Source organism: Tamandua tetradactyla, chromosome 8 (genome assembly GCF_023851605.1).
Source record: "Tamandua tetradactyla isolate mTamTet1 chromosome 8, mTamTet1.pri, whole genome shotgun sequence".
NCBI lineage: Eukaryota > Metazoa > Chordata > Mammalia > Pilosa > Myrmecophagidae > Tamandua > Tamandua tetradactyla.
In genome coordinates, this window is record NC_135334.1 from 106,825,531 (window position 1) to 106,851,909 (window position 26,379).

At 36.9% G+C, this 26,379-nt stretch overlaps 1 protein-coding gene across 1 annotated transcript in view; it reads right to left on the reverse strand.

The window, feature by feature from the left end:
* Positions 1 to 26,379, reverse strand: part of DCDC1 (doublecortin domain containing 1) — a 544,066-nt gene that overhangs the window by 69,844 nt on the left and 447,843 nt on the right. Inside the window, 1 exon segment of the mRNA XM_077114307.1 lies at positions 5,564 to 5,687. Coding sequence (XP_076970422.1) covers positions 5,564 to 5,687 — 124 coding nt within the window.

Sequence of the window (26,379 nt, forward strand, 5' to 3'; positions counted from 1 at the left end):
GCCACGGTGGCTCAGCAGGCACAGCGCTCTCACCTGCCATGCTGAAGAACCGGGTTTGATTCCCGGTGCTTGCCCATGAGAGAAAAAAAAAAAGAGTGAGAGAAAGATTAAAGGTAATGGTAGAGTTATACAGAGAAGGTAGGGTTTAACCAATAAGTATGATTGCTGAGCCAGGATATTGATGTTTCATTTCGTCTCCAGCACCATAGAGCAGCTAGGAGTAAAAACCTAAAATTGTGGAATTGTAACCCATACCAAACTCTGAAATCTATTGTACAACTAATTATTGCAATTTACTTTGAAATTTATTGCTTTTTTGTATATACATTACTTTTCACAAAAGAGAAAAAAGGAGAAGGAAGAATATATTAGAGAAGATAGGATTTAACAAATGAATACCAATATATTGATATTTCTTTTGGTCTCCAGTTCTTGGAGCCACTAGAAGAAAAAAATGAAAAATCATGGAACTTTTAACTGTACCAAACTTTAAAATTTGCTGTACATCTACTTGTTAAAATATACTTGGAAATGTATTGCTGTTTTTGTATATATGCTATTTTTTACAATAAAAAGTTTAAAAAGAGTCATCTCTAGATTAAAAAATACATTACTTATATTTTTTAATTTTTTATTCATTTGACAAAAATGTATTGGGCACCTAAGATGTTCCAGACACTTCTAGTTAATGTTTTAGTTAAATAAAGAGGAAAAATAATTTTTAAAATTCAAACCATGAACCTATGGGAGATTCATTCCTTTCAGAGAAATATCATTATAGAAAAATAGAACTGAATTAACTTGGAATGTTCTTTTGCTCATGTGTGAAATATCTTTAATCAATGTGAAGAAAGGAAGAATGTGTGAAAAGTGGTTTTACAATAACCCGAAATAATATATCACGTTTCCACTTACAAAATACATCCAGGAGCCAAATACTTTTCATCTTTTTCACACCCACCACTCTGGCCTACGCCACTAGCCTCTCACCTAGAGATTGCAAAAGCTCCCAAATGCTCATTCCTGCTTCCACCTTAGCTCCCTCTACTGTGGTATAATAATGATCCCATTTATACTTTGGCCAGAACACACCACTTACAAACCCTCCAATGGCTTCCCATCTCAGTCATAATAAAAGTCACAGTCCTTACAATGTCTGCAAGGCACTAAAGGATATGCATTCCTTCCTCTCTCTCTGACCTTATCTCTTGCTACTCTCTCCCTCACTCACCTTGCTTCTGCCATATTTGGCCTTATATACTTCCTCAAACACCCAGTCTCAGGTTCTTTGCATTTTTTTGCATGCTCTTTCCCTAAGATCTGTGTAGTTCTCTTCCTCACCTTCTTCAAGTCTTATAATCATATGTCGCCTCGATGAAGTCCTCCTTGGAAGATCTATGTGAAAATTCCAAATCCTGCCCTGTCCTACTTCCCACCAACAACCCCTATCTCTGTCCTTGCGTCTATCTTCTCCTTAGCTCTTACCACTGACTAATGTTCATGATAGCATCAGTGAAATGGCTAAGAGCATGGATGCCAGAGCCAGACTGCCTGCATTTGAAGCTTTGCCCCACTTCCTTAGCTGTGTGACTTCGGGCAAAACTTTCACCAAAGAGAGATGGGGACTGGTGGGTAAATTCTTCCCTCTCACTTTTCCAGAAGATGCTACTGAGAACACAGTGTAAATGGCTTCTTGGAGGATAACTAGTTGAACTTAGCAATGACCAGCTTGATAACTCATTCTCATATCGTCTGTGTCCTTCCTTCCGGGTTTACCTTTTACTCCCGCTTCCTAAGATTGCACTTTTTTATTTTTTTATTTATTATTATTTTTTTATTTATTATTATTTTTTTTTACATGGGCAGGCACTGGGAATCGAACCCAGGTCCTCAGGCATGGCAGGCAAGTGTTCTTACCTGCTGAGCCACCGTGGCCCGCCCATACTTCTTAATAAAGTCGTAGTTCATGACTGGTTAATTGCATTTAACGAAAGGAAAAGTAGTATAAATAAATGTTTAAATAGTTGATGAGTAGAGTGCTTTCAGTTTAACGGTTCTTCCTTTATATTTTTAATATAATATTTTGCTTAGTAAGCGTGTCCAATAATTGTGGTGAACAGGAGGACAATTTATCACATTTCTAAATAAGCCAGTTGCCTCTATTCTGATTTCGGTAGAAACCAGGCAAAGATAGCACAATCCAGATGAACTAACAGTAGGAGACATTTCCTAAAGCGGATATGGGTGCTAATACCCAAAGAAAGAGGAAGATATGCTGGGCAGGCAAAAGTCTCAGATAATTGTTCTGAGGTGGTCCTAGCCCACTGTGAGTGTCCAACTGACACGATAAAGATAAAGTGACAAGTGGGTTGTGGAGAAGTACCAGCACAGGAAGCCAACACAAACCAAAATATGTGACTTTTAGTTTAAGGAAGAGGGAAACATTTTTTAAAAACTAGTGTAATAAGTAATGACTCGTTAACTTATATCCCCCTGAAAAGTTTTTAGAATCTTGCAATTATCACAGAGGTCAGAAGAATGTGTTTTAAATAAGTTATTAAAAAATCAAGGACTATGAAGATTAACTATTCTGAAATAGCACCTAATTATGATGCTCTACTTTATTTGTGAGGAGTGAGTAGATGACATTAATTGCATCTGATTAGGAGAAAAGCAGAATAAATAAATGTTTAAATATCCAAGGAATGAAGTACTTTTCAATGTAACAGTTTTTCCTTTAATTTTTAGTATAATATTTTTCTTAGTACACATGTTAATAATAGTGGCATACAATGAGGCCAGTTTTTCACGCTTCTAAATAATCACAATTTGTATTGATGAAGCTTTACTTTATTCTTGGGTCTTCCTTTAGAACTTTTCACCTGATTGACTTTTAAATTGCAAAGGGCAAGCTTTAAAGTATTTATTTAGATAAATGTCTATTATCTATGAATGGAACAATGGAGGAGAATAGTCTTCTCATTTTAAAAAATACTGTCATACTCATGGCTAGGTATAAAATAGCCTATATTTCCCCCCGTCTTTCTGAAGCATGGAAGAGAGAAGCAAGAGAAACAACATTCCCCCTCACACAAAAAAGACAGAGACCCTATGAGAACTGTCAGTAAGTAGAGTCAGGATGTGGAACTAAGATTTTTATAAAATGACCCAAGCATGCTCTATTTCTGATAAATGCATCTGAAATGTGCTATCTTCACTCCTAGCAATTTTCGGTCTTCTCACTTCTTAAACCAATCTCATGACCTGGTGTTTACCCTTGCAGACATCGGATTTAACACCACCAAAGCACTGCTGACTTCAGACAGCTTCTTTTCCATTCCAGGTAATGGAAAAAGAGTCGAGGGTCCTCTCCTTTTAATACGAGACATCATGGAAAGGCAACCCAAAAAGATCAATTAACTTGTGTTTTTAAATTTTCCAAATTTAAGAAACACCATGGGCAGTTCTTCCTTTAAGCCAATTCAGAGCTTTGTTCTGCTGTTTAAGGCACTTTTTCTTTGTCCTTCATGGAACCAGTGAAATAAAGCATCAAGATAATGAACGACAAGAGCGAGGACAGTTAAATTGACTAGAATGTTGTTTTCTCTCCCTCATTTTTTTTCAGTTCAAATTCTTATGCTTCCAATTCTTTCATTATTGATTTTCTCTTGTATTGACACAATTCTTTTGCACAGCTGAATTTTAAGGAGAAATGTCATGGACCATGGTGCTACTTATATTTACATTAATAATTCTGCATTTTCATTTATCCTCTTTCTCATAACCAGAGTTATCATGTGCTTCTCTGGGGAGTCCAAACCTCAACCAATAACCTAAATTTCTAAGTCAGATTTGCCCTCCTTTATCTGCTTGTAATTAATAAACTAATGAAGTCTTCCATTTATTTCTCGGGCCTTCCCATGCCTCCTTGGTTTCCCTTTATAGTGAAAGATAATTATAATTATTTCTTAACAAAATAATAAAATATGTACTTTTACCTTCCTTTTGTTTAATGTAAGTCCCTCCAAAGAGACATAATTTAATTTAGTACATGACACAATTCACTAAATATTTTGAGGATTTGAAGAATTTTTAAATCATTATCCAGTCATTCATTCCAAGATTTTAAGTCTCTTCAAATTCACTTTTTCTAGCTTTTTCATCCTTGAATATGAAAATCCATATTCCTCCTTACTTTTAAGTGCTTAGAAATACAAATTTTCAATCTACTACTTTTTTTTCCAAGGAGGAAGAAAATAACTTCAGTTCCTAGGAATTATTTCAGTGAACACAGTCATAGTATATAAACCAAAAATGAAATCATCTTTTGTTTTGATAAGGCCTTAACCTATTTTAGAACACTGGTAGTATAAAATGCTGTTTGCACATAAAAGCATTAGCAATTGCTTTTCAGGATGAATAGTTAGAAGTGAGAACAGCATGCAAACAGCTGTTACCAGAGAGAGGAAAATTGTTCAGTTTTAATACAGTCTGAATCATCCCCCCAAATAATTTCCATTGTCCATATATTTTTAAATCTCCTCTTATTCATCATACTATTTTGGAAGATTCTTGTCAAAGAATTAACAGGAGAATTAGGGTTCACTCAGGATAATGGTTCATTGATGGCGTTCCTAAATTCAGTGTTTTGACTTAATTTTCAAACCTGTTTGGGCAATTGGCCTGGACAATCTTTCCCCCATAGAATTCCTCACTGAACTAAGTCAACTAATAGTTTTGATTTCTGGAACACTAAACTTTTTCTGTTAGTTTCTTCTTTTCCCTTTTTTTTTTTTTTTTTTGTCCTTCATTCACCAACTGTGCTTTCTTCTTTTTCTGATTTCTCCTTTTTTGATTCATAGTCCATACTTCTTAGATTTTAAGCTCTATGAGGGGGACCATGTCTATCTCCTTCCTTCCTCTGTGTCCATTGCCAAATTAGCAGAGAGGGAAAAACACAATCCAAAAGAAGGCAAGAATGGAGGGAAAAAGGAAACATTAAAAAGGCAGGACATATAAAGACAAATAATAAGTTGTTAGAAATAAATCCCAATACAACTGTAATTACAATAAATAGAAATGCTTTAGATTAAAAACAGTCTGTCAGACAATTTTTTAAAATTAACTATATGCTGATCATTGGACACCCTTCTGAAATAGAAGAATATACAAATATTGAAAGTAAAAGGATGCAAAGATGATATACAAAGAAAATAACTAAAAGAAAGTGGGGGTGTTTCTACTAGTATTGAATAAGTGATATTTTACAGAAAGAAAGGGTTTCTATATAATGATCAAAGCTTCAATTCACTAGGGAGATACAATATTTGTGAACATGTATGTACCTAATAATATTTCAAAATATTTAGAGTAAAATTTGATAACAAGAAGAAATAAATTCATTTCCATAATGGAAGCCATCTTTCTATTGTATTATATAATAACACATTGTAGTTATTCAAAATTACAATTCAAAATCTACATGGAAATTTTCAGAAAAGTGACCACATACTGGGTCTTAAAGTAAATCTCAACAACCACTTCTTGAATTAAGCGATACAACCTCATTAAGTTGGCCATTGGGTAGGACTGGCCACATGTAGGTAAGCTTGCTCCACAGAGGATTTTCAACTCTGGAATGTTCCCACTGGCCTGGCTTATTGGTTCCTTCATGTTTTATGGCCCACCTAAAATAAAATAAAAGACAAAAAGGAATTTGGCACATTTAAATATCACTTTAAAGATATTCATTTTATTCATTAAGTACTTGCTATATACTAGGCAATGACTGAGTTTTAATTAAAAACTGTAAATTAGAAAAAAAGGAAATAAGTGTTGACAAAAATGAGGAGAAATTGGGACCCTTATACATTGTTGGTGGGATTGTAAAATGGTGCAGCCACTGTTGGAATCAGTTTGGTGATTCCTCAGAAAGTTGAATGTAGAGTTACCACATGACCCAGAAATTCCACGTTGGGATTTCTGAAAGCAGGAACTCAAGGAGGTATTTTTATAACAATGTTAATAGTAGCATTATTCACAATAGTCAAAAAGTGGAAGCAATCTAAGTTCCCATCAACAGATGAACAGATAAACATAACGTGGTATGTACACACATGGAATATTATTCAGCTATAAGAGGGAATGAAGTTTTGATACATACTACAACATGGATGAAACTTGAAGACGTCATGTTGAGTGAAAGAAGGCGGACACAAAAAGACAAATATTGTATGATTCTATCAACAAAATAGAATAAGCAAATTCACTGAGACCGGAAGTATATTAGAGATTACTAAGGCCCAGCAGGAGAAAAAATGGGGAGTTATGGCTTAACAAGGTACAGAGTTCTTATTTTTGGTGATGGAAAAAGCTATTGGTAATGGATGATAGAGATAGTAGCAAAACATTGTAAATATAATTAATGGCACTGCAATATACACTTAAAAACAGCAAATTCTATGTTATATTTATGTTACCACATAGAGGTAGTCGGGAACTTTATGTATCATCTCCCCCCCCCAAAAAAAACATGTTCTTAATTTAATTCATTCCTGTGTGTGTGAACTCATGGTAAGTAGGACCTTTTGATAAGGTTACTTCAGTTAAAGTTTAGTCCACCTTAGTCAGGATGGGTCTAAATCCTATTGCTGTAGACCCTTATAAGAGGAGTGAAATTCAAATGGGGGAGAGAGAAGGGCACAGGAAGCAAGAGGCTGGACATCAAAGAACCCAGAAGAGAAGAGAGAGAACAGGAGACACCACTATGTGCCTTGCATATGAGAAAAGAGTCATGTATCACAGCAGAAGAATGCTATACTCTTTGGGGAGAAAGCATCACCTTGATGATGCCTTGAGTTGGACTTTCTTTTGGTCTCAAAACCGTGAGCAAATGAATTTCCATTGTTTAGTCCCACCCATTTTGTGGTATTTGGTTGAGCAGCCTAGGAAACTAAAATAGATTTTGGTACCAGGAAAGTAAGGTGCTGCTATAGCAAATACCAAAAATGTGGAAACGGGTTTGGAATTGGGTAATGGAGGGAGGCTGGAAGAATTATGAGGTGCTTGATAGGAAAGGCCTAGATTGCTTTGAAGAGATCGTTGGTAGAAATATAGATGTTAAAGGTGCTTCCACTGAGGCCTTAGAAGAAAATGATGATGTGTTATTGGAAACTGGAGGAAGGGTGATCATGTTTTAAAGGAGCAGAGAACTTGGTGAAACTGAGTTCTGGATGTCAGATGGAGGATAGAACTTGAGAGTGATGAACTTGGATATTTTGCTGAGGAGATTTCAAAGCTAAATGCAGAAAGTGCAACCTGATTTCTCCCTGTAGCTTATATAAAATGTGAGAGGGAAGGGATAAATTGAGTACTGAATTTCTGGGCACAAAGAAACCAGATATTGATGGTTTGGGAAATTCAGTTTCTGGAAACAATGCCCAGAGAATAGTGCTCGATGTGAGGGTTTAATTGAATATGGAACCAGTCAGCAATTTACATGCAACTCAGGGTTGGAGGTACAGTTATGCAGGAAGGATCTATGAAAGGTCCTTATGTCTGACATTTTGGACTGACAATTTGCATAATTTGTATGAACAGAACCACTACCAGCCTGGACTAAAAGATTCAGAGGAGGAACAAAATGAAGGAAAAATCACTTCAAGGGCAGAAACATGAAAGATGAGGTCTGGACCAAAGGCATCTTCTCAAGCCAAGAAAGTGGGCTCAACATGTGTGTGGACAGAATGAGTCTGCCCCAGTACTTGGAGAGGGCCCTGCTTTGCAGGAAGAGTGCTGCCACCCCAGAGCTCAGAGAGTGTGGAGCTTGTGCCCTGGAGATTGTGGAGAGGCTGGCCACCATCTTGCTGCTGGGAAAGGGTGTAGCCTTCAGCACTTGGAAGGGGTGGGGCTGCTGCTACTTCAGGCCTGGAGTACTAAACATGGATTCATAGATGGTTCTCAGAACTGGAACTCTAATGGAGTATGTCCTGCAGGGTTTTGATATTGTTTGGGATCCACGGTTCCTGTCTTCCTACCAATTTCTCTCTATTGGAATGGAAAGGTTCATACTATGTCTGTATCTTTTTTATACTGGAAGCAGATAATGTGTTTTATAGGTTTAAGAGATCTACAGACAAAGGGAATTGTGCCCCAGGACAGACCACACTCATAACACATTTTGATGAGACTTCTTACTAAGCATTGTTACTAAAATAATTTAAGGGTTTTGGCTTTGGGGATGTTGTGATGGAATGAATGCATTTTGAATGTAGAAAGAACATGTCTTTTAGGGGATCCAGAGGGAGGAGAATGTGGTGGTTTTGAACTGTAACACAGAAAAAATATGTTCTTAAAGTTAACCTATTCCTGTGGACATAAACCCACTAAAAGTAGGGCATTCTGATAAGGTTTCTTCAGTTAAGGTATAGCCCACCTCAGTCAGAATGGGTCTTAATCCTATTACTTTAGTCTTTTATAGGTGTAGTGAAATTCAGACAGGGAGACCGAAAGCCATAGGAATGTGAGGCAAAAAAGTAAAGTAGAATAACAATCATTTTATAATAACAATGACATAAACAATACTAACAGAAAAAAATCAAGCACAACTTTTTAGATATTCAGAGAAACTGAGATAGTATAACTATTGCAGGAGATATTATTACACTACCAATAGGTTATGAATGACCAGGTAAATTTTTTAAGTAACAAATATGTTCATAAAATACCTGGAAATAAAAAATTAACAAAATAATCTTTAAAATTAGACTTTAGCATAACTAATAAATGTAAGTATAATCATTTACTTATAAGCATTGTAGTTTGTTAACTGAGAATACCTCCTTCTCAAAAATTCATGGAAAATTTTTTTAAATGAAAATTGAACAAGCTGCCTTTTGCCCCAAATGATAAAATAAAATTTGATATAAATGAAAGTTTAAATTTTATAATTTCAACCACATTGGAAGATGGACGAAAAACACACGTCCATCTTCCAAAATGTCAGATAGGATAAAAAAATAGCATAATCAATAACTACTTAGAAAACAATGGGAACAATATACAGTAAAACTTATAGGACATATCCACAATTATATTGAGGTAAATGTATAAGGTTAAAAGATCGTTTAAGAGCAAAGTACAGAACGGAACTAATAAAACAGTCAACTCTAGAATTTATTTTTTAAGACATATAGTTGTCATACTGGAAATAGGTGAAAGGAAATAATAAAGTAATAAATATTCAAATAGAAATAAATTAGAAAACAGAACCTCAGAAGAATGGCTTGAAGAAATGTTGTTTGAAATAAAAATAAAATAGGGAATCTCTTGCAAATATGTTTAGGTTAACAAAAGTACAATAGAAATCAAATAAGAAAATGGAGCTAAATATTTAACACAGATGAGATTAAAAGAACACCTTATGCATAGGTGTCTGTTAATAATACAAAACTGATGAAATAGATGGATTTCTGAAAAATAAAACTCACAAATTTAAAATAGAAAATTTTTAAAAACACAGGAAAAAATCATGCTCTTTCCCATACAGCTTCATAGATGATAGAAGATAATATTCATGCTATAAAATATTCTACCCAATAAAAATATAGAAACCCAGTTAATTCACTCGATGAAGAGGAGATAAGCTCCATAATAGAATCAGAGTGGTAATTTAAAAAGTAATATAGCAATCTTAGAAATAATATGAAGATGTAAAATTCATAAATAAATTTAAGCCAATAACATTTACTATTCTGGCCAAAGAATAATCACTAAGTAATACTGGCCCTAGAAATGCAATGGCGGACATTTATTAATACAACATAGCACTGATTAATAAATGAGAATACAGGAGGAGCACGTCACCCATAACTGTCTACCACACATGATAGTCATCTGCAAAGTTTTCTAAAATTTTCTATCCCATCAGGCCCATCTGCAATGTTCAACCTGGTATATAAGGGCCTGGGTTTCTCATAAGCTTGCAGAAATTAGTTCCTTACCAAAACAGAACTAGGCAAAACCAAGTTGATGTCTCTCAGCAAACTAGGGCAGTTGTGTTATATTTCTCTTCTTTTGCCAGTGACTTCCTTATCTGAAACAATGTTTTTATTTATTTTGTTTTACCACAGCGCCTCCCAGAGTGTTAGCTACATATAAGACAATAAATGCCCTCAAAACTGAAAGGAAGTAAAAAAAGAAATGGAAAGTTCATTCATACAAATAATATATTTGAGCTGTTGGAAAATGAGTGAGCAACTTCAAAACATGGTAAACTCCTGCAATATGTATATTTTTGGTAGCACACTATCTAATTTAACTTGTATGGTCACCTTATTGGAACATGGTGACTTCAAGGAACCCTGAATAGGGAGTGAAATCTAGTTGGTTTGTCCAGGTTGGTATGATGCCCTGATACATCTTAGAGTAGTCTGGGCAGCAGATTAAAAAGTATTTGCAAAGTCTCCTTGAGAAACTGGGGAGAAAGGTGGAAACATTGAACTTCCATCCTTTGTGGGTCATTACCATCTGCATATATCTTACATCTTAAAACAAAAAACTTCCATACACTCTACATCTACTTCCAGTTATTGACTTATTTCTCTGCATCTCGTTATAGGAGACAACCCTTTACACTTTCTTAAAAGAGTCATCTCCTCTTTGTCTGCCCCTTCTCTCTCAGACCAATTCCATTGAGATAGCATCTCTGAAACTCCAATGATATTGTCCTTGTCAGGGTTTTCATTTAAGACATAACTGACTTAAGAAAAGTGTTTTCTTTTATAAACAGAAAACAAATTATCTTGTCATATCCTCTCCCTCTGGTTAAACTGTTCTATACACACCCTTCGAAAGGTTTAGCTATTATTGCATCTAAAATAACTTTCTGCTCTTGACAATATTGAAAAGTAGCTAGTATTTTATTGGCTGTACTGGACCTAGTTTATGTAACTCTTCAGATTCTTTCACTTGTGCCACTGATGCCTGGAAACCTTGGCTGCACATTCAATGGAGAGCATCGGCCACTCCCACAGTGACTTTAAGACATGTCTCGGATGTCTTCAGGGTGAGGACCACACTTCAGCCTGGCCCCCACCTTGCCCAGGTTGGCTGGAGTTGTAGTATCTCCAGGGCCCAAACCCTGCTTGATCAGAATCACAAAGTGTCTATCTTCTCCTACATCAGGTCTCAGGTGAAACAAGGCCCTATGGGACATGGGTACCAGGACACTCACAGAAATGTCTGTGTCGGTCAGATGGCGCTTAAGCTTCTTGTTTGAAGCCTTAAGCCCATCCCTTTCACTCATTAATGTATATGGTGTATCTAACAACAACCAGCCAACATCTCTATACTTCCTATTTCCACAAAACTCTGTAAAGATGTCAAAAACATTATCCCCAGAGTCTGGCTTCATATAAGCGAAGCATTAGAAGAATCAAATGGTGATATTTTGACTATCTCTTTTGCCAACTCACTCCATGGATTGGCAATGTCATTGTGATTATGGGAATCAGAGTCCTTAGTGCCTTTGAGTCCAGTCAGAAAAGAAAACCATTCATAAAAATCCATTTTTAAGATTCTGTTTCTTAAGAACCACTCCTGGTACCAAGTTGTATTAGTTAGAGTTCTCTAGAGAAACAGAATCAACAGGAAATATTCATAAATATAAAATTTATAAAAGTGTCTCATGTAACCGTGGGAACATAGAGTTCAAAATCCGCAGGGCAAGCTGTGAAGCTGACAATTCCGATGGAGGGTCTGGACAAACTCCACAAGAGACACTCGCTGGCCAAAGCAGGAAGTGAACCTGCCTTTTCTGAATCCTCCTTAAAACGCTTCCAGTGATTAGATTAAGCATCACTCATTACAGAAGACACTCCCTTTGGCTGTTTACAAATGGAATCAGCTGCAGACGTAGCTGACATGATCATGACTTAATTCTATGAAATGTCCTCATAGCAAAAGACAGGCCAGAACTTGTCCAACCAGACAAGCAGATACCACCACTTGGCCAAGCTGACACATGAACCTGACCATGACACCCTCCTAGACAGCAGAAAAGCAGTCCTTCCAACTTGCTAGAGAAGAATAGCCCCCCCTGGCCTGGAGAATATGGCCAATGACCTCACCTATAGGATGATTCTTACAGGTTTACATCCACTTTCCTTCAGATCTGCTGAAGGATTTAGGCCAATAACCAGGATAAGTTCTCGGTAGAGCCTGAATACAAAGTGCAAATCCTGCTCCATAAAGAAAGAAGATATTCTCCAAAGGAATTTCAGGACATGGTCAATAAATATAAGGAGAAGCTAGTGTAAAACGTGAAATTATAGATCGAGGTGTTATATGGGGGGTAGAATATAAAGATGGATGGGAGAATTCATCGACATGGGAATGTCAGTGACCTAGGTTCAATATTCAGCAAGGACATCTGGAACTGTCCCTAATGATTCACTGAGATAGCACTTTGCAGCCCAGACACGACTATGGCCAGAAGAGGAGATCCAGAACTTCCTAGGTACAATATCAAGGAAGGGGTCAGAAGGCCTCAGGGAAGGGGGAAATGTTGGAATGGTTTAACTGTGTAAGACCAAGAACAAACAATCTAACTGTGTGCCTTGGGAGAGCCAAGAGAATATTCCCTTTCTTAAGGTATACAGTTGTTCACTCATGAAAGGGCCATAAGCATCTTTGAGAAGATACGCAGCGGAAATTCTCTGAAGCCAGGATTGATAACAGGAGATGCCTCATAGAACTGAGTTCCCTAATATCAGTGGAGATGATGGCATTACAGGCAAGGATGGGGTAATTACTATAATAGGCAACACACACACACACACACACACACACACACACACACACACACACAAGGAAAGCAGGATGGTTTGACCCACAGAGCTATATGAAGATGGCTAAACAAACCATGGTGTTCTTAAAGGTGAGATAGATGGGGGGGGGGGGGGTAGACAACTATGGGAAAAGAAAGGACAGGATAGGGAGAGAGGAAAGAAGTAAGAGAGAACAAAAGCTATTATTAGCTGCTGCAATGGAAAATAGTGGGTTTTTTTACCCAATTTCCTGCTCTAAGTTAGTTTACAGACACAAAGCCCATTGATTGAAGGGGAGGATGAGGGCTTGGAAGAAAGGCCCTGCAAAGCTATAGCAACAATATATGATAAACATTCCCACAATCTTTTCCTACTGGGGCCTGTGGTCATTTGCCCTGGGAACTGAACTGTGCATTGGGGAAAAGGGAATGTCCAGAATTCTTAAGGACTGTTAGTTATAGAACTTGAGCTGACACTGACCAGGGGACCTAAAATACTATCATAGTTTCCAATTAAGGTGGCATCTTGTAGGAACCACAGAACAAACAGAATTCTGCTCTATGTCCATCAATCGATGGATCTAATGGGTTTATAAACACATCTTGTAGTTATTTCCTTGATCACTGGGCTGGTTTGAAAACATTATGTACCCTGGGAAAGCTTTGTTCTTCTAATCCTGATTCAACATTATAAGATGGGACCCTTTGGGTTAGATTGTTTCCAAGGAGATATAATCCACTTAATTGTGGGTGGGGCCTTTTTATAAGATGGAGATGTGACTTTGCCCATTCAAGGTGGGTCTTGATTAGTTTACTGGAGTCTTTTAAAGGGGAAGACATTTTGGAGAAAACACAGCCATTTCAGAGCTGACAGAGATTCAGATGTTTGGAGAACAGTTGCTTCAAAGCTGACACAAAGACCTTTGGAGATGCAGAAAGAAAATGCTCCTGGGGAAGCTGTTTGAAACCAGAAGCCAAAGGACCAGTAGATGCCAGCCATGTGCTTTCCCAACTGACAGAGATGTTCTGGACCTATCGGCCTTTCTTTTTTTTTTTTTTAATTTATTTTTAATCCATATGTTTTATTCATCTGTCCATACCATAGATAAACGGCCATCATACACAAGGTTTGCACTATCACACATCCACACTGCAAAAGCTATGTCATTATACAATCATTTCCAAGAAATATGGCTACTGGAACACAGCTCTACACTTTCAGCCATCAGCCTTTCTTGAGTCAACATATCTTTCTCTGGATGCCTTAGTTTGGACATTTTTATGGCCTTAGTACCATAAACTTGTAACTTAATAAATTTCCTTTTTAAAAGCTATTCCATTTCTGGTATATTGCATTCCAGCAGCATTTAACAGACTAATACAGTACTCAAAAGTATAATCAGGATAGAAATTTTAGTAGTAGGCCCAACCTAATATTGGTTCCCTGACCTGTGAGGGTCATTATGATAGGAAGGTCCAGTAGGAAGCCCCTTAGACTACATTCTCAGCCAGTATGCTGGAAGCAATACCATATCATGGGCAGACATTAGCTCTACTATCAAATAATATAAAGATTCAGGGGTGGAAGTCCACATAATTCCCCATTCAATTTAGGTATCTGGTCACTGCAAACATATGGGCCATAGATAAATACAATGAACCAATACAAACTTAATCAAGTGGTTCTACAGTCACAGTTGCTGTGCCAGATATAGAATCTTTACTTAAGGTAGCCTCTCGAATTTGGTATGTATGTATAAATCATAATATCCATCAACAGGAAAGATCAAAAGCAGTTCATTTATGGTATTTACACACAATGGAGTAATAAGAAGCTATTTTAAAAATGATATGTTATTAATAATGAACTGATAGGGAGTGACTTCTAGAATATATTGTTACATAAGAAAATCTAAGGACAAAATAATATAACATACTATCTTTTGAGTAATAAAGAAGACAGATTGAGAAAATATATGCTTTTTTTTTTTAGCAAAAAAAGAACATAAAAAATATAAATGCAAAACAAATGAAGTTGATTACCCAATGGGGGTTAAGGGCGGGAGTGGAGTGAAATAGATAGAGGGAATAGAGGAGGAGTGGTAGCACTTCTCTGAAGATACTGTTTCATGCAATCTGGACTTTTAATACCATGTTAATGTTTCACATTCTAAAAGAAAGAATGAGAGGGAGAGGGGAGAGAGAGAGAGAGAGAGAGAGAGAGAGAGAGGGAGGAAGGGAAGGATGGCCAGTGAAAAGAGCAAATGAGCAATTCAGAAGCCCCAGTATGATGAGGGCAAGAAGTTTAAGGTCTGTGATACTTTGGGGACAGAGCCCTGGACTAAGTTGCTCAGACTAGTCAAAGTGTGGCCAAGAATAAAGAGAAATCTAGAAATCTAAAAAGAGAAATCTAGAATTGGTAAAGGAAGGGAGAGGTGATGCATATCAATTAGTCTGGGATCAGCTGCAGCAATGGGCACTGAGGCTTGGTTTGCCAACCCTTTTTAAGTCTTTTTAGGAAATCGTAACAGATTACCCCAATGAAGCGCTGGGCTGTTACCTGTCCTTTTGAAGCAGAAGTGAGGGCATCTTCTTCTCTTTTGAAATCTGGATATTATCAGAGATACAAGTGGATCTTTCTGGCAAAAGAGGTGGACTGCACTACGTCCAGTCCATGTACCACTCCAAATTCACTTAGTGACATCTGCCTCCCTTGGTCACAAATAACAGCACCAGTTCTCTCATCCTCCCAGAGACAGGGCCAGGCTTTGGAACAGCCTCCTTCCCACCCACTGAATCAGAAGCCAGAGTGGCTCCATTTCCCTGGTCTGCCCAGTCCTTCAGCTACTTCAGGCTCAGGAGGACACTGCAGTCACTGCCTAAAGGGTGGGGGACGGACTAATAACACAACCTAGAAGTGCAGAGAAGTCAAGGCCTCATGAGGCAAACTTTGACTGGTGAGAATACAGAGACAAGCAGCCAGATAAAGCCCTTTCCCTTCTGGTTCTATACATCTTGGAGGGAAGGCGTCCCGAATGAGTTTTCATTTGAAACTGGCCAACTCCATAACAACACTCCACTTAGCATTTTATTTCCCTCTTTCCCTGCCCCATTTTCCTTTTTCTTTCACTTTTGCTGACCATGGATTGCATCTCCTAGTAAAACCTTAGCCTGTAAACTTTGTCCCAGGCTATATTTTCTAGGAAGTCAACACTAGAATACCAAAAGAAAGAGGTGAGGGAAAATTACAATCTCTAGCCAGCCATACATTTAGGTAGGGTATCTTGCCACAAAAGAGTCTATGCTACATCTAAATAATCTCTTGGCAAAGAGGCTGGGTATTGGGGACAGGATTTAAGCCTCAAGTGTAAAGATTCAAAGAGAGAACTTCAACCAAATATATATATATATATATACAAGAAATACAGTTATAATTTATAAAAACACATGTGTAAATGCATAAAATTACTCCTTAGCTTACTTTTAAAGTTTTTCAGGAAAATAAAAGGATCCATCTTTCTGGTTGCAATGCCGATTTAACTTGAGCTCATCGGGGTGTCTCTTAAAGGAGCTGGTCAAGGTCGTCTTACATAGTTAATAAACACTCACATGGAGCAAAGGCTTTATGTGAGTTAAACTGCAGAGTTCCAGCACAGTATGAGCTTTTATGTAAAAGCAGTAGACCTCTTAATAGTCTGTCTTACAAATGAAGAGCTGACAGACCCTTAACTGTAACGGCACTAGCAGGCAATAATGACTGTACACGTGCATAACATAAATTAGAACTTTACAGCATCAATGACTCTGGAATCATAATTCCTGAGCATCAGCACTAGGTGGAGACAGTGATTCATGCAATGCTTGCAGGCAAACCTGTTTTTTTCTTCCCTCTAGAGACATCTTTTTAATTTTTCCTGTTTCTCCTGTGTGGAAAGGGAATGTTCTTGAACGATTGATATTTTGTTAGGAATATCATTAAAAATAAACAACTCAGGCTTGGAAAGGACCTACTTGGAAATACACACACACACACATACACACACACACACACACACACACACACACCACAAGGCAGCCAAATAAGATTCAAAGACAATTTCATATATGTGAAGTAGTTTCTTTATTAACTCTACCTTTCTATTAAAGGCAAAAGTCTATTTATGATACTTTGTGAGTTTCTATCCCTATGGATAGGAGTATAACCAAAGTTACAACCCCCCCCTGCGTTATCTGAAACTGAAAGATAAATAATTAGGGTCATTCTTTAACATCTCAGTTGACGAGATGTTAAAGAGATCCACTCTCAAAAACTCAGGTCCAGGATTAATCATATCAACTTCAATCTGATTAATGGACTCATAGATCCACCAGAATTAATTTTGTTAAGGAAGGGAAAAACAAACCCTTTGGATGAAGTTTTTGGAGCCAAGTGCCTTTGGTGGAACTTCAGCATTGTGGCAAACTATGAAAATTTGTGCAAGACTATACACACTGAAACAGAAAGATATTATTTGGCACACTTGGATATCAAGAGGTAAAATAAAAACAAACCTAAATGTGTCCCAGTTGAAGAGAAATAGTCTTTTTCATATTGTATCAGGATACAATTATATTGCTTCCAACAACATAATGAACATAGTAATAAAATATATCATTTGGATCTGGTATAGTAAATAATAATAAATACTCTGGAAAACTCCAACCCAAATCAGCAATCTCTATTAGTATGCAAAATGATCAGATTTATATCCCACTACTGTCAAAAAACACCTCTTTGCTTTACACAAGGACCTATTTATTTATTTAATTGGTCATTTTCTTTTTTTTTTTTCACATTTATGCAAGTTGTAAGATCAGATTGCTTAACCATTCACCCCCCCCAAAAAAGATCAGATTGCTTAGAATTCATCCATAATTAATTTAAAATTGCATGATTTCTTAGAACTAGCAAACAGCATGTTATTCATACAGCATAATGATATATTTCAGACATTGGTTTTGAGAAAATTAGAAATCAGTTTGTAAAACTGACTTTAAGTGCCCCATTCTGGTGGTGGGAGGCTGGGAGGAAGGATTAGAGAAGGAAATAAGCAGACAGAAAGAAGAAAAACTTTGCATATATAAATCGAACTGCCTACAACAATGGGATTTGAAAACAGCTCAAGAAATTTCTATGGGTTTGAACTATTTTGAAGCTTTCTGAAGTTCTAGTCCTTTAGACAGGAAAGAAATAATTGGAAATCAAGAACTATGACAAAAACTGAACTTTAATACTCTTTAAAGCTTAAAATGCATATCTGAAAATTTTCATTCATCAAATATCACTCTTTATCTAGTATTTCACAAGTACCAAAGTATCAGATATTTTGGGCTTTAGCTATTTTGAAAATTACATAGAATATTTGAGGAAAATTTTATATTCTATGTAAATAATTATTGTTTAAGCTTTAAGCATTGAATAACTTTACGCTAACAGAAGCAAAGCACAGAAACAAGGCACTGAAGACTGAGCATTTATTAACATGCAAGCCAGAACTTACAAAGACCAAGTAACTTTTGCATTTTAAACATTAATCTATTTTATTCCTGGAATAGTTTGTATGAACTAATACATATAGCTAAAGTGTGTTCATCTATCTTATTATATATTACTCTTTGCCCCATCTCCATAATTATTTTCATAGATACCAAGTTATTTTAAGAAGATCCTAGATTTTAATGACAACTAAGGACTAACAGGGAGAAACTGTATGATCATGTGTCCATCTTGTATAACTGGAATTTCTAAGAATGAGAAATCATTCCAGAGATTACACTGAAAAACATTTATTTTATAATAATTTCTACGATCTTTTTTAAAATTTTTTTGTATGCTTGTACGGCAGGTTCACATTTCATTCTTTTTCCATGTGAGTATCCAGTTATTGCAGCACCATTTGTTGAACTTTTTTATTTGTTTGGGTTGTTTTGCTTGTTTGTTTGATGTTTTGGAGAGTGTATGGACTGGGAATCGAACCCAGGTCTCCTGCATGGCAGGCGAGAATTCAACCACTGAACCACACTTGCATCCCCAATAATTCCCATGCTCTTATATTACAATCCTCTCAATTGAACATCATTAATTAAGGCCTTTAACACAATCCAAAGTTGTTTTTTTTTTCAAAGATCAGCTATGCAATGTGTTAGAAATCTGTGATAGTACATCAGTGGTAACTACCAGTAGTACATATGCACTTAGTTTTTTAAAAAATAGATATACAAATGGATATAATGTCTACCTTGACATCTCTTGGAAGTTGCTATTTAAGTAAGTATGACCTGTTCTATTTTGTTTTGTTTTTCTAGTTGGTTGAGTTTCCTGGATATTTAGATTCTAGATACACAGAAGCAATCTATATTCAGCACTAAAAACCTATCATTATCTCACATAGTTAGAGAATTTCATATTTGGTATAAAAGAAAGGCTCTCTTTGTAACCACAATAAAGTCTCTACTAAGCTTAAGTTTGTAAACAAAATAGCCATTCTTCTTTCAAAATATTTGCTTGCGGTGGAACCCTATTTGATCTTTGAGTTCTTGAATTTGTTGTATTTATCATCCATCTGGGCCAGATAGACTAGTTAGGGTATTTAGGTGATAAACTTCCAGAAATTTCTGCCTCTATATTTTGTGCAAACAAGGCAAATGAATACCTATTAAGCACTTGCGCTCTCTCCCCAGCACTCTGCTAGGCACTAAAGGGATTCCAAAAGAAGTTTGAGAGGGCATCTGCCTCAGGAAACCTACAGCATTTTAGGAAGAAAGAAAAGTTACATACCTGGAGAAAAGTTCATAAGCAATACAAGACCATATGCATTAAAAAAAGAAGTAGCACTTTCAATAAGAGTTATAACAGGTAATAGGAAAGGAAAAGTAATGTGGAAATAAACCTTATAAATATATTACAATAATAAACATATTATGGAAATAAACCATACTGGAAGAGAGTCCATTAAGAATGCATGACTTTTGCATACATGGGGAAGAAGAAGTTTGTGGTGGTGAAAGGAAAGAAGACAGAGGACATTTCAAGAGACCTGGGAAGAATATACTCTTTTGATGTTAGATAATAATTCCAAAACCAATGATTCTTTGGACAAAGACACAGAGTTCTAGCTAGAAGACAGAATGATTCGTATCCACAGCTTTTCATTTCCCAGTCTTAATTACGCCTAGCCACCTATTTTGTTTAATAAAGTATTTCATCATTCAAAGCTCTTGATTGTCTCTATGTATCTATATGAGGAAAGATCAGTCTTCCCTCTAAATCCATTCTCCCTTCCTTCAGTAGAATTAGTTTTTAGCTGGGCACATGGGCACCCAGCTAAAGATGAGATTTCTTTGCATCTAAGGGTAGCCATATATCAAAGTTCTCACCAAAAGGGATGTGAATGGATACGATGTGCACCACTCCCAGACCTTACTCTGACAACTGAGTGCATGGTCCCATGCTCCCCTTTCTCCACACAGCTGGCTAGGAGAAGCAAAAGCTGGAACAGCCACATGAGACCATGCGATAAGAATGGAAGCACAGGGTACCTGCCCTATAGCACCATTCACCTATGACCTATCACGTAGGAGTAAAATGAGATTCTATGTAAACCTAAATAATTTAGAATCTCTCTGTGTCAATAGCTTAGCCTATACCGTTTCTATCTTGTGTAATCCTAGTCCTTTCCATAGTCTCAGTCTTTTTTTTTTTTATCACTTCATGTGCTTGCTCTGAACCTTTTGCTTCTTTCTCTGATATCTGTAGCTAGAGAGCTTCATGTGTAGCTGCCACCACTGATGCTCACCTCTTTCCTAATCTTTGTTAACTCCTACCTTTCTTTCCTTTGATCTTCATCCACTGGTTTAGCCAATGCTCACTTTCTCACATGTCTTCAAAAATATTCTTAGTGTATAAAAACATAGGAAACATATTAGCTATGGCAGAAGCTGAATAATTACTTCTTATGTGAATAGGAGAGTAAAGAATAGTGAGGACATTCACCCGTTTCAGAGGGTATAAATATTAGGGTTCCCACTTCGGGATTTTAAGCCAATTCATTCCTTGTGATCTTCTGAAATACAAATATAATATGTATGTAGCTATATATTTATATATAAATTTAAATTAATTTACATCAAATCAAATAAAAATTTGGGTTTCTGAGTTGTATTAGCCACATTGGATATGCACTAGTGTGGTAATGCCACACACTATAAGAACAACTAATAAGATATGAGCAGCAGAAGATTTGTCAGAAGTTGAGAATAGGGAGAGATCAATGTAGGGACAACCAATTTGGTCTGACTCCCACAGATGAGAATATTTTATGAGTTAAAGAAGAAAAATGAAGGCATTTGCTAAGAATTTAAAGAATGATTTAAGCAGTAAGTAAATTAGAAATCCTTCTGCCCATATAAATGGCCTCTGTTGCCTAATATGCATCTATATAGAACCACCCAGCAGATAAATATTAAATAACCATCCATAGAATGGCTTTGCTCAAGACCCCTCCTTCCCATGATTTATTTTGTTTCGTAAGTGGCAAATGTTTAATGTTAGATGGTCAATTAGAATTATGTTAATGGGTCCCTTGGGCCAGCAATACTAGACATAAACTCACCTGATACACCCTTTCCTCCTGTTCCTTCCCATCTCCCCTTTTTCTTCCCACTCCAATGCCTGTGACTGCTTTGAGATCATGGCTTGACCTCTATGTCTTGGGCCTGGGCTGGATAGCACTCTGAAGTGACTGGGGAAGCATCTCACTCTCAAGGGGCTTAATGTTAAATCACTTTTCAAACTATGCCATAATTGAAGAATTAAAATTATGTAAATTAGCTGACCCACCAAGACGTACTCAAATACTGATGGGAAATTACATAAGTCTTGCACTCCTGAACTACCCTTTAAGTTTGATGAAATACTGAGCCAGCACAAACTAAGGAGATGCCCAGTGAGCCTCACCAACTGTTTTTGTGCATTTCTTTCTCATTGCTATGACAAAGGGTGCATACAGAACACATTCCCTTACCAGCCTTCAGCCCCAGATGATTCTTCTGTTGGACCCATTGAAAGGAGTTTATGGGCTAATGAAGGAAATGAGGGCTAAGAGGCTTTGTCTAACTGCTAACAGGAATAGAGGTAGTAAACTCAGATCTCTACAATCCAGTAAATCAGACAATCCATGCAGGAAAGCATCCCTTAGACATAAATAACTTTAAATGCCAAGAGTAACTCAGTTTATGCTGCAATTTTAACAGTTCAGTTCAAGTGCATCTGTCATAAAGAAGGTACCCAAGAAGTGTTTGCAGACTAAAGTGTTAAAATGGGAATATAAGATGGTCCTCTCTGTTTTTTTCACAGCAAAATTGAGAAGTTGTCTCTGAGACACAAGAAGCAATAGCAACTTCTCACAGACTTTGAGCTTCTTGAAAGCATTCTATATGTTTTTCTTCTAAGGCAGTGCTTTACACAAACGAAACTCTGAATAAACACACATGAGAATGACCCCTCATTTGCCAAAGTGTAATACTATGGGTATCATAAAATTCAGTATAAAAGAAAAGGTGTCCATTTCTACTAGACTGTAAGTTCCATGAGGATTTTTTCTGTTTTGGTTCAGTCCATTTTTGGTGCCTACAACAGTGTCTGGGACAGAGTGAGTACTTAATAAATACTTTAGAATGTAGTACCTCTCAAACCTCAGCAACCCAGGTCCCTGCCCTGGACATCACTTTAGCCCCTCCTCCAGGTTCATTCTGACCCATGGGGCCAAGATTGCATGCCCACCGGGAGTTCATGTGCCACCCCCACTTCTAGACTACTCTCTGAGATCTTAGGATTCCCTAATCAAACAGCTCCAAACTTGCTTCTAGGGACTGGAGTAACCTCGTTCCCAGCTTTATCTTCCCAAGGCCAAATCATGCTGCTGGAGTGCAGTCCACAGAACTGAAAGGTGGACAAGTGACAGCTGTGTCAGGAGACAAAGATTGGAAATGGGGTTGGGTGGCTACTTATATACTTTGGAGGCCCAATGTGTTGCTGGATAGAGACTATGAAGAGAAAGCAGGTGGGCCATGGACAAGGAGCCTCTACTTTGGCTTTTATCCTACCCCTGAAAATTTTAAGAGGCTTAGTTGAATAAATGAATGGATGATTGGTTGAATGAATGAAAATAATGTCCTTAAGTGAACCAAAGAAACATACCAGGGGATGAGAAATTAATAGGGATCCATGACTTTTCCCAAGGTATTTTTTTTTTACTGATAAATGAGAAAAACTATGTTTGTTTTTCTAGCAGTAATGTTTTAGACATTTTAAAATAAAGGTATTAAGCCATAATGGAAGATATTCTAGTAATTTTTAATTAGGAGGTGGAACCTTCATTTTATCTCAGTATTTTCTTCTGAGGTAGACCTTGTTTTTATTTCAAAGAGTTCTTCTACTCAAGCCAGTACACTTCCAATCAAATCAAATGTAAAAAGAGCTGAATGTAGGACCTTAAGCTGAATTTAGGAGGCATATTAGGGATCTTCTCTCAACCTATTATCAAAGAACAAAGATCTTTATACTTCTGGGCTTCTTTGCTATTTTCTTAGCTATTTTTAATTTTTGCTGTGTAGTGTGCCTTTGACATATTAAGTCCTGTATGAAGTGGCTTTAAGAAATTATTTTCAATCTTTCCAGGTTCTGTCCGTAATCCAGTATGATTGTCATTTTCATTATTTTGATAACCAAATAAGGTTCCAATTGAAATGAAACTTTTGAATGCATAGACATCAAAACAGTTTCAAGCTTAAATTATAAAATGAAAATTCCACATTTAAGAAAATAAAGCACTGCCCTGTTGTCAGGACTCCTTCAGATACCCCATAGTGGCACCTAGCAGTGCCCACTGCCTGGACATTTGTCAGCAAAACAGAGTAGTTCAGCGCAAGTGCTCTAATGCCAGACTCCCTCGGATTAAATCTTGGCTGTATGGCTGGCTTGAGAAGGTCACTCTCGGGATAATAAGACTACCTGCTTCAGAGGGTTGTTATGGGGATTAAACACATCATTATCTGTAACGTGAACAGAGCAGTATCCAGCTCATAGTCAGCCCTCTGAAAGCATTTGTTAAATAGCATAAATGGTGTCCTGCCCATAGTGTTAGCGCTTCTCATTATATGACAAACTATATTTAATCTCAAAAACAGACATGATCAATGGTGCAACCACTGTGGAAGGCAGCTTGGCGGTTCCTCAAAAAACTGAATATAGAATTGCCATATGACCCAGCAATACCATTGCTAGGTATCTACTCAGAGGACTTAAGGGCAAAGACACAAACGGACACTTGCACACCAATGTTTATAGCAGCATTATCTACAATTGCAAGGAGATGGAAACAGCCAAAATGTCCATCAACAGACAAGTGGCTAAACAAACTGTGGTATATACATACGATGGAATATTATGCAGCTCTAAGACAGAATAAACTTATGAAGTATGTAACAACATGGATGGACCTAGAGAACATTATGCTGAGTGAGACTAGCCAAAAACTAAAGGACAAATACTGTATGGTCTCACTGATATGAATCGACATTAGTGAATAAACTTGGAATATGTCATTGGAAACAGAGACCATCAGGAGATAGAAATAGGGTAAGATAGCGGGTAATTGGAGCTGAAGGGATACGGACTGTACAACAGGACTGGATACAAAAACTCAGAAATGGACAGCACAATACTACGTAACTGCAATGTAATTATGTTAAAATACTGAATGAAGCTGCATGTGAGAATGATAGAGGGAGGAGGGCTGGGGACATAAATGAAATCAGAAAGAAAGATAGATGCTAAAGATCGAGATGGTATAATCTAGGGATGCCTAGAGTGTATAATAATAGTGAAATGTACAATGTACAAATTTTTAAAATGTTTTTGCATGAGGAAGAACAAAGGATTGTCATTATTGCAGGGTGTTGAAAATAGATGATAACTAATACTTTAAAATGTCACCTTATGTGTGAGACTAAAGCAAAAAATGTTTATTTGTGACAAAATTTAGATTTTGACTAGAGCATTTCCTAATATAACTCATGTAGATAGTTTGATTGAATGTCATAAGTACTTGGAATCTCAGGTAGCACATGAGATTTTGTTGGTTTGTCCAAAGTGATGCCCCAATGAATCCCAGAATGATTTGATCAGTGACTGGAAAAGTATTTGCAAGCCCCCTTCGGGGAATGGTGAGAGTGGGGAGAAATTCAACTTCCCCAAGTTGAATTCTTGATATTCTCACAAGCAGTGTGGACAACCAAAGCTATAGGCTGAGCCCCCAGTCTTGGGGTTTGTTCACATGAAACTTAACCTCACAAAAGATAGATCAAGTCTACTTAAAATTTAGGCCTAAGAGTCACCCCCAAGAGAGCTTCTTTTGTTGCTCAGATGTGGCCTCTCTCTCCAGCCAATATGATGAGCAGTCTCACCACCCTCCCCCTCTCTGCGTGGGACATGACTCCCAGGGGTGTGGACCTTCCTGGCAACGTGGGACAAAGATCCTGGAATGAGCTGAGACTCAGCATCAAAGGACTGAGAAAAACCCTAGAACGAGCTGAGAATTAACATCAAGAGACTGAGAGAACCTTCTCGACCAAAAGGGGGAAGAGTAAAATGAGACAAAGTGTCAATGGCTGAGACATTCCAAACAGAGTTGAGAGGTTATCCTGGAGGTTATTCTTACGCATTAAATAGATATCACCTTGTTCAAGATGTAGTGGAGAGGCTGGAGGGAATTGCCTGAAAATGTAGTGCTGTGTTCCAGTAACCATGTTTCTTGACGATGATTGAACAATGATATAGCTTTCACAATGGGACTCTGTGCATGTGAAAACCTTATATCTGATGCTCCTTTTAGCTACTATATCAACAGAAGAGTAGAACATATGGAATAAAAATAAATAATAGGGGGAACAAATGTTAAAATAAGTTCAGTTTGAAATAGTGGTAAATGAAAGCGAGGGGTAAGGGGTATGGTACGTATAGTTTTTTTTCTCTATTATCATTTTATTTCTTTTTCTGTTGTCTTTTTATTTCTTTTTCTAAATTGATGCAAATGTATGAAGAAATGATGAATATGCAACTATGTGATGATATTAAGGATTACTGATTATATATGTAGAATGGAATGATTTCTAAATGTTTTGTTTGTTAATTTTTTTAATTAATAAAAAAAGTTAAAAAAAAACAGACATGATCTCTAAGTGTTGGTCATTTTAAATTGTATAGCATGTTCACTAACTACAAGGCAACTCTATTAATAACAGTAGACTTCAACATCTCAGAAATACTTTCCATGTTGCCATAATCTACTTTGGTTAATGCAACAATCATTCAATGGGAGTTGTGTAAGTCAGGAGGTGGAAAGGTTATGTTTTAACTTTGACTTCCAGGGTTAATGAAGATGTGTTCCATGTTTCAGCTGTTTAAAATCTATGCTAAAGTTATAGGATAATAAAAAAAAAACACAAACTAATTT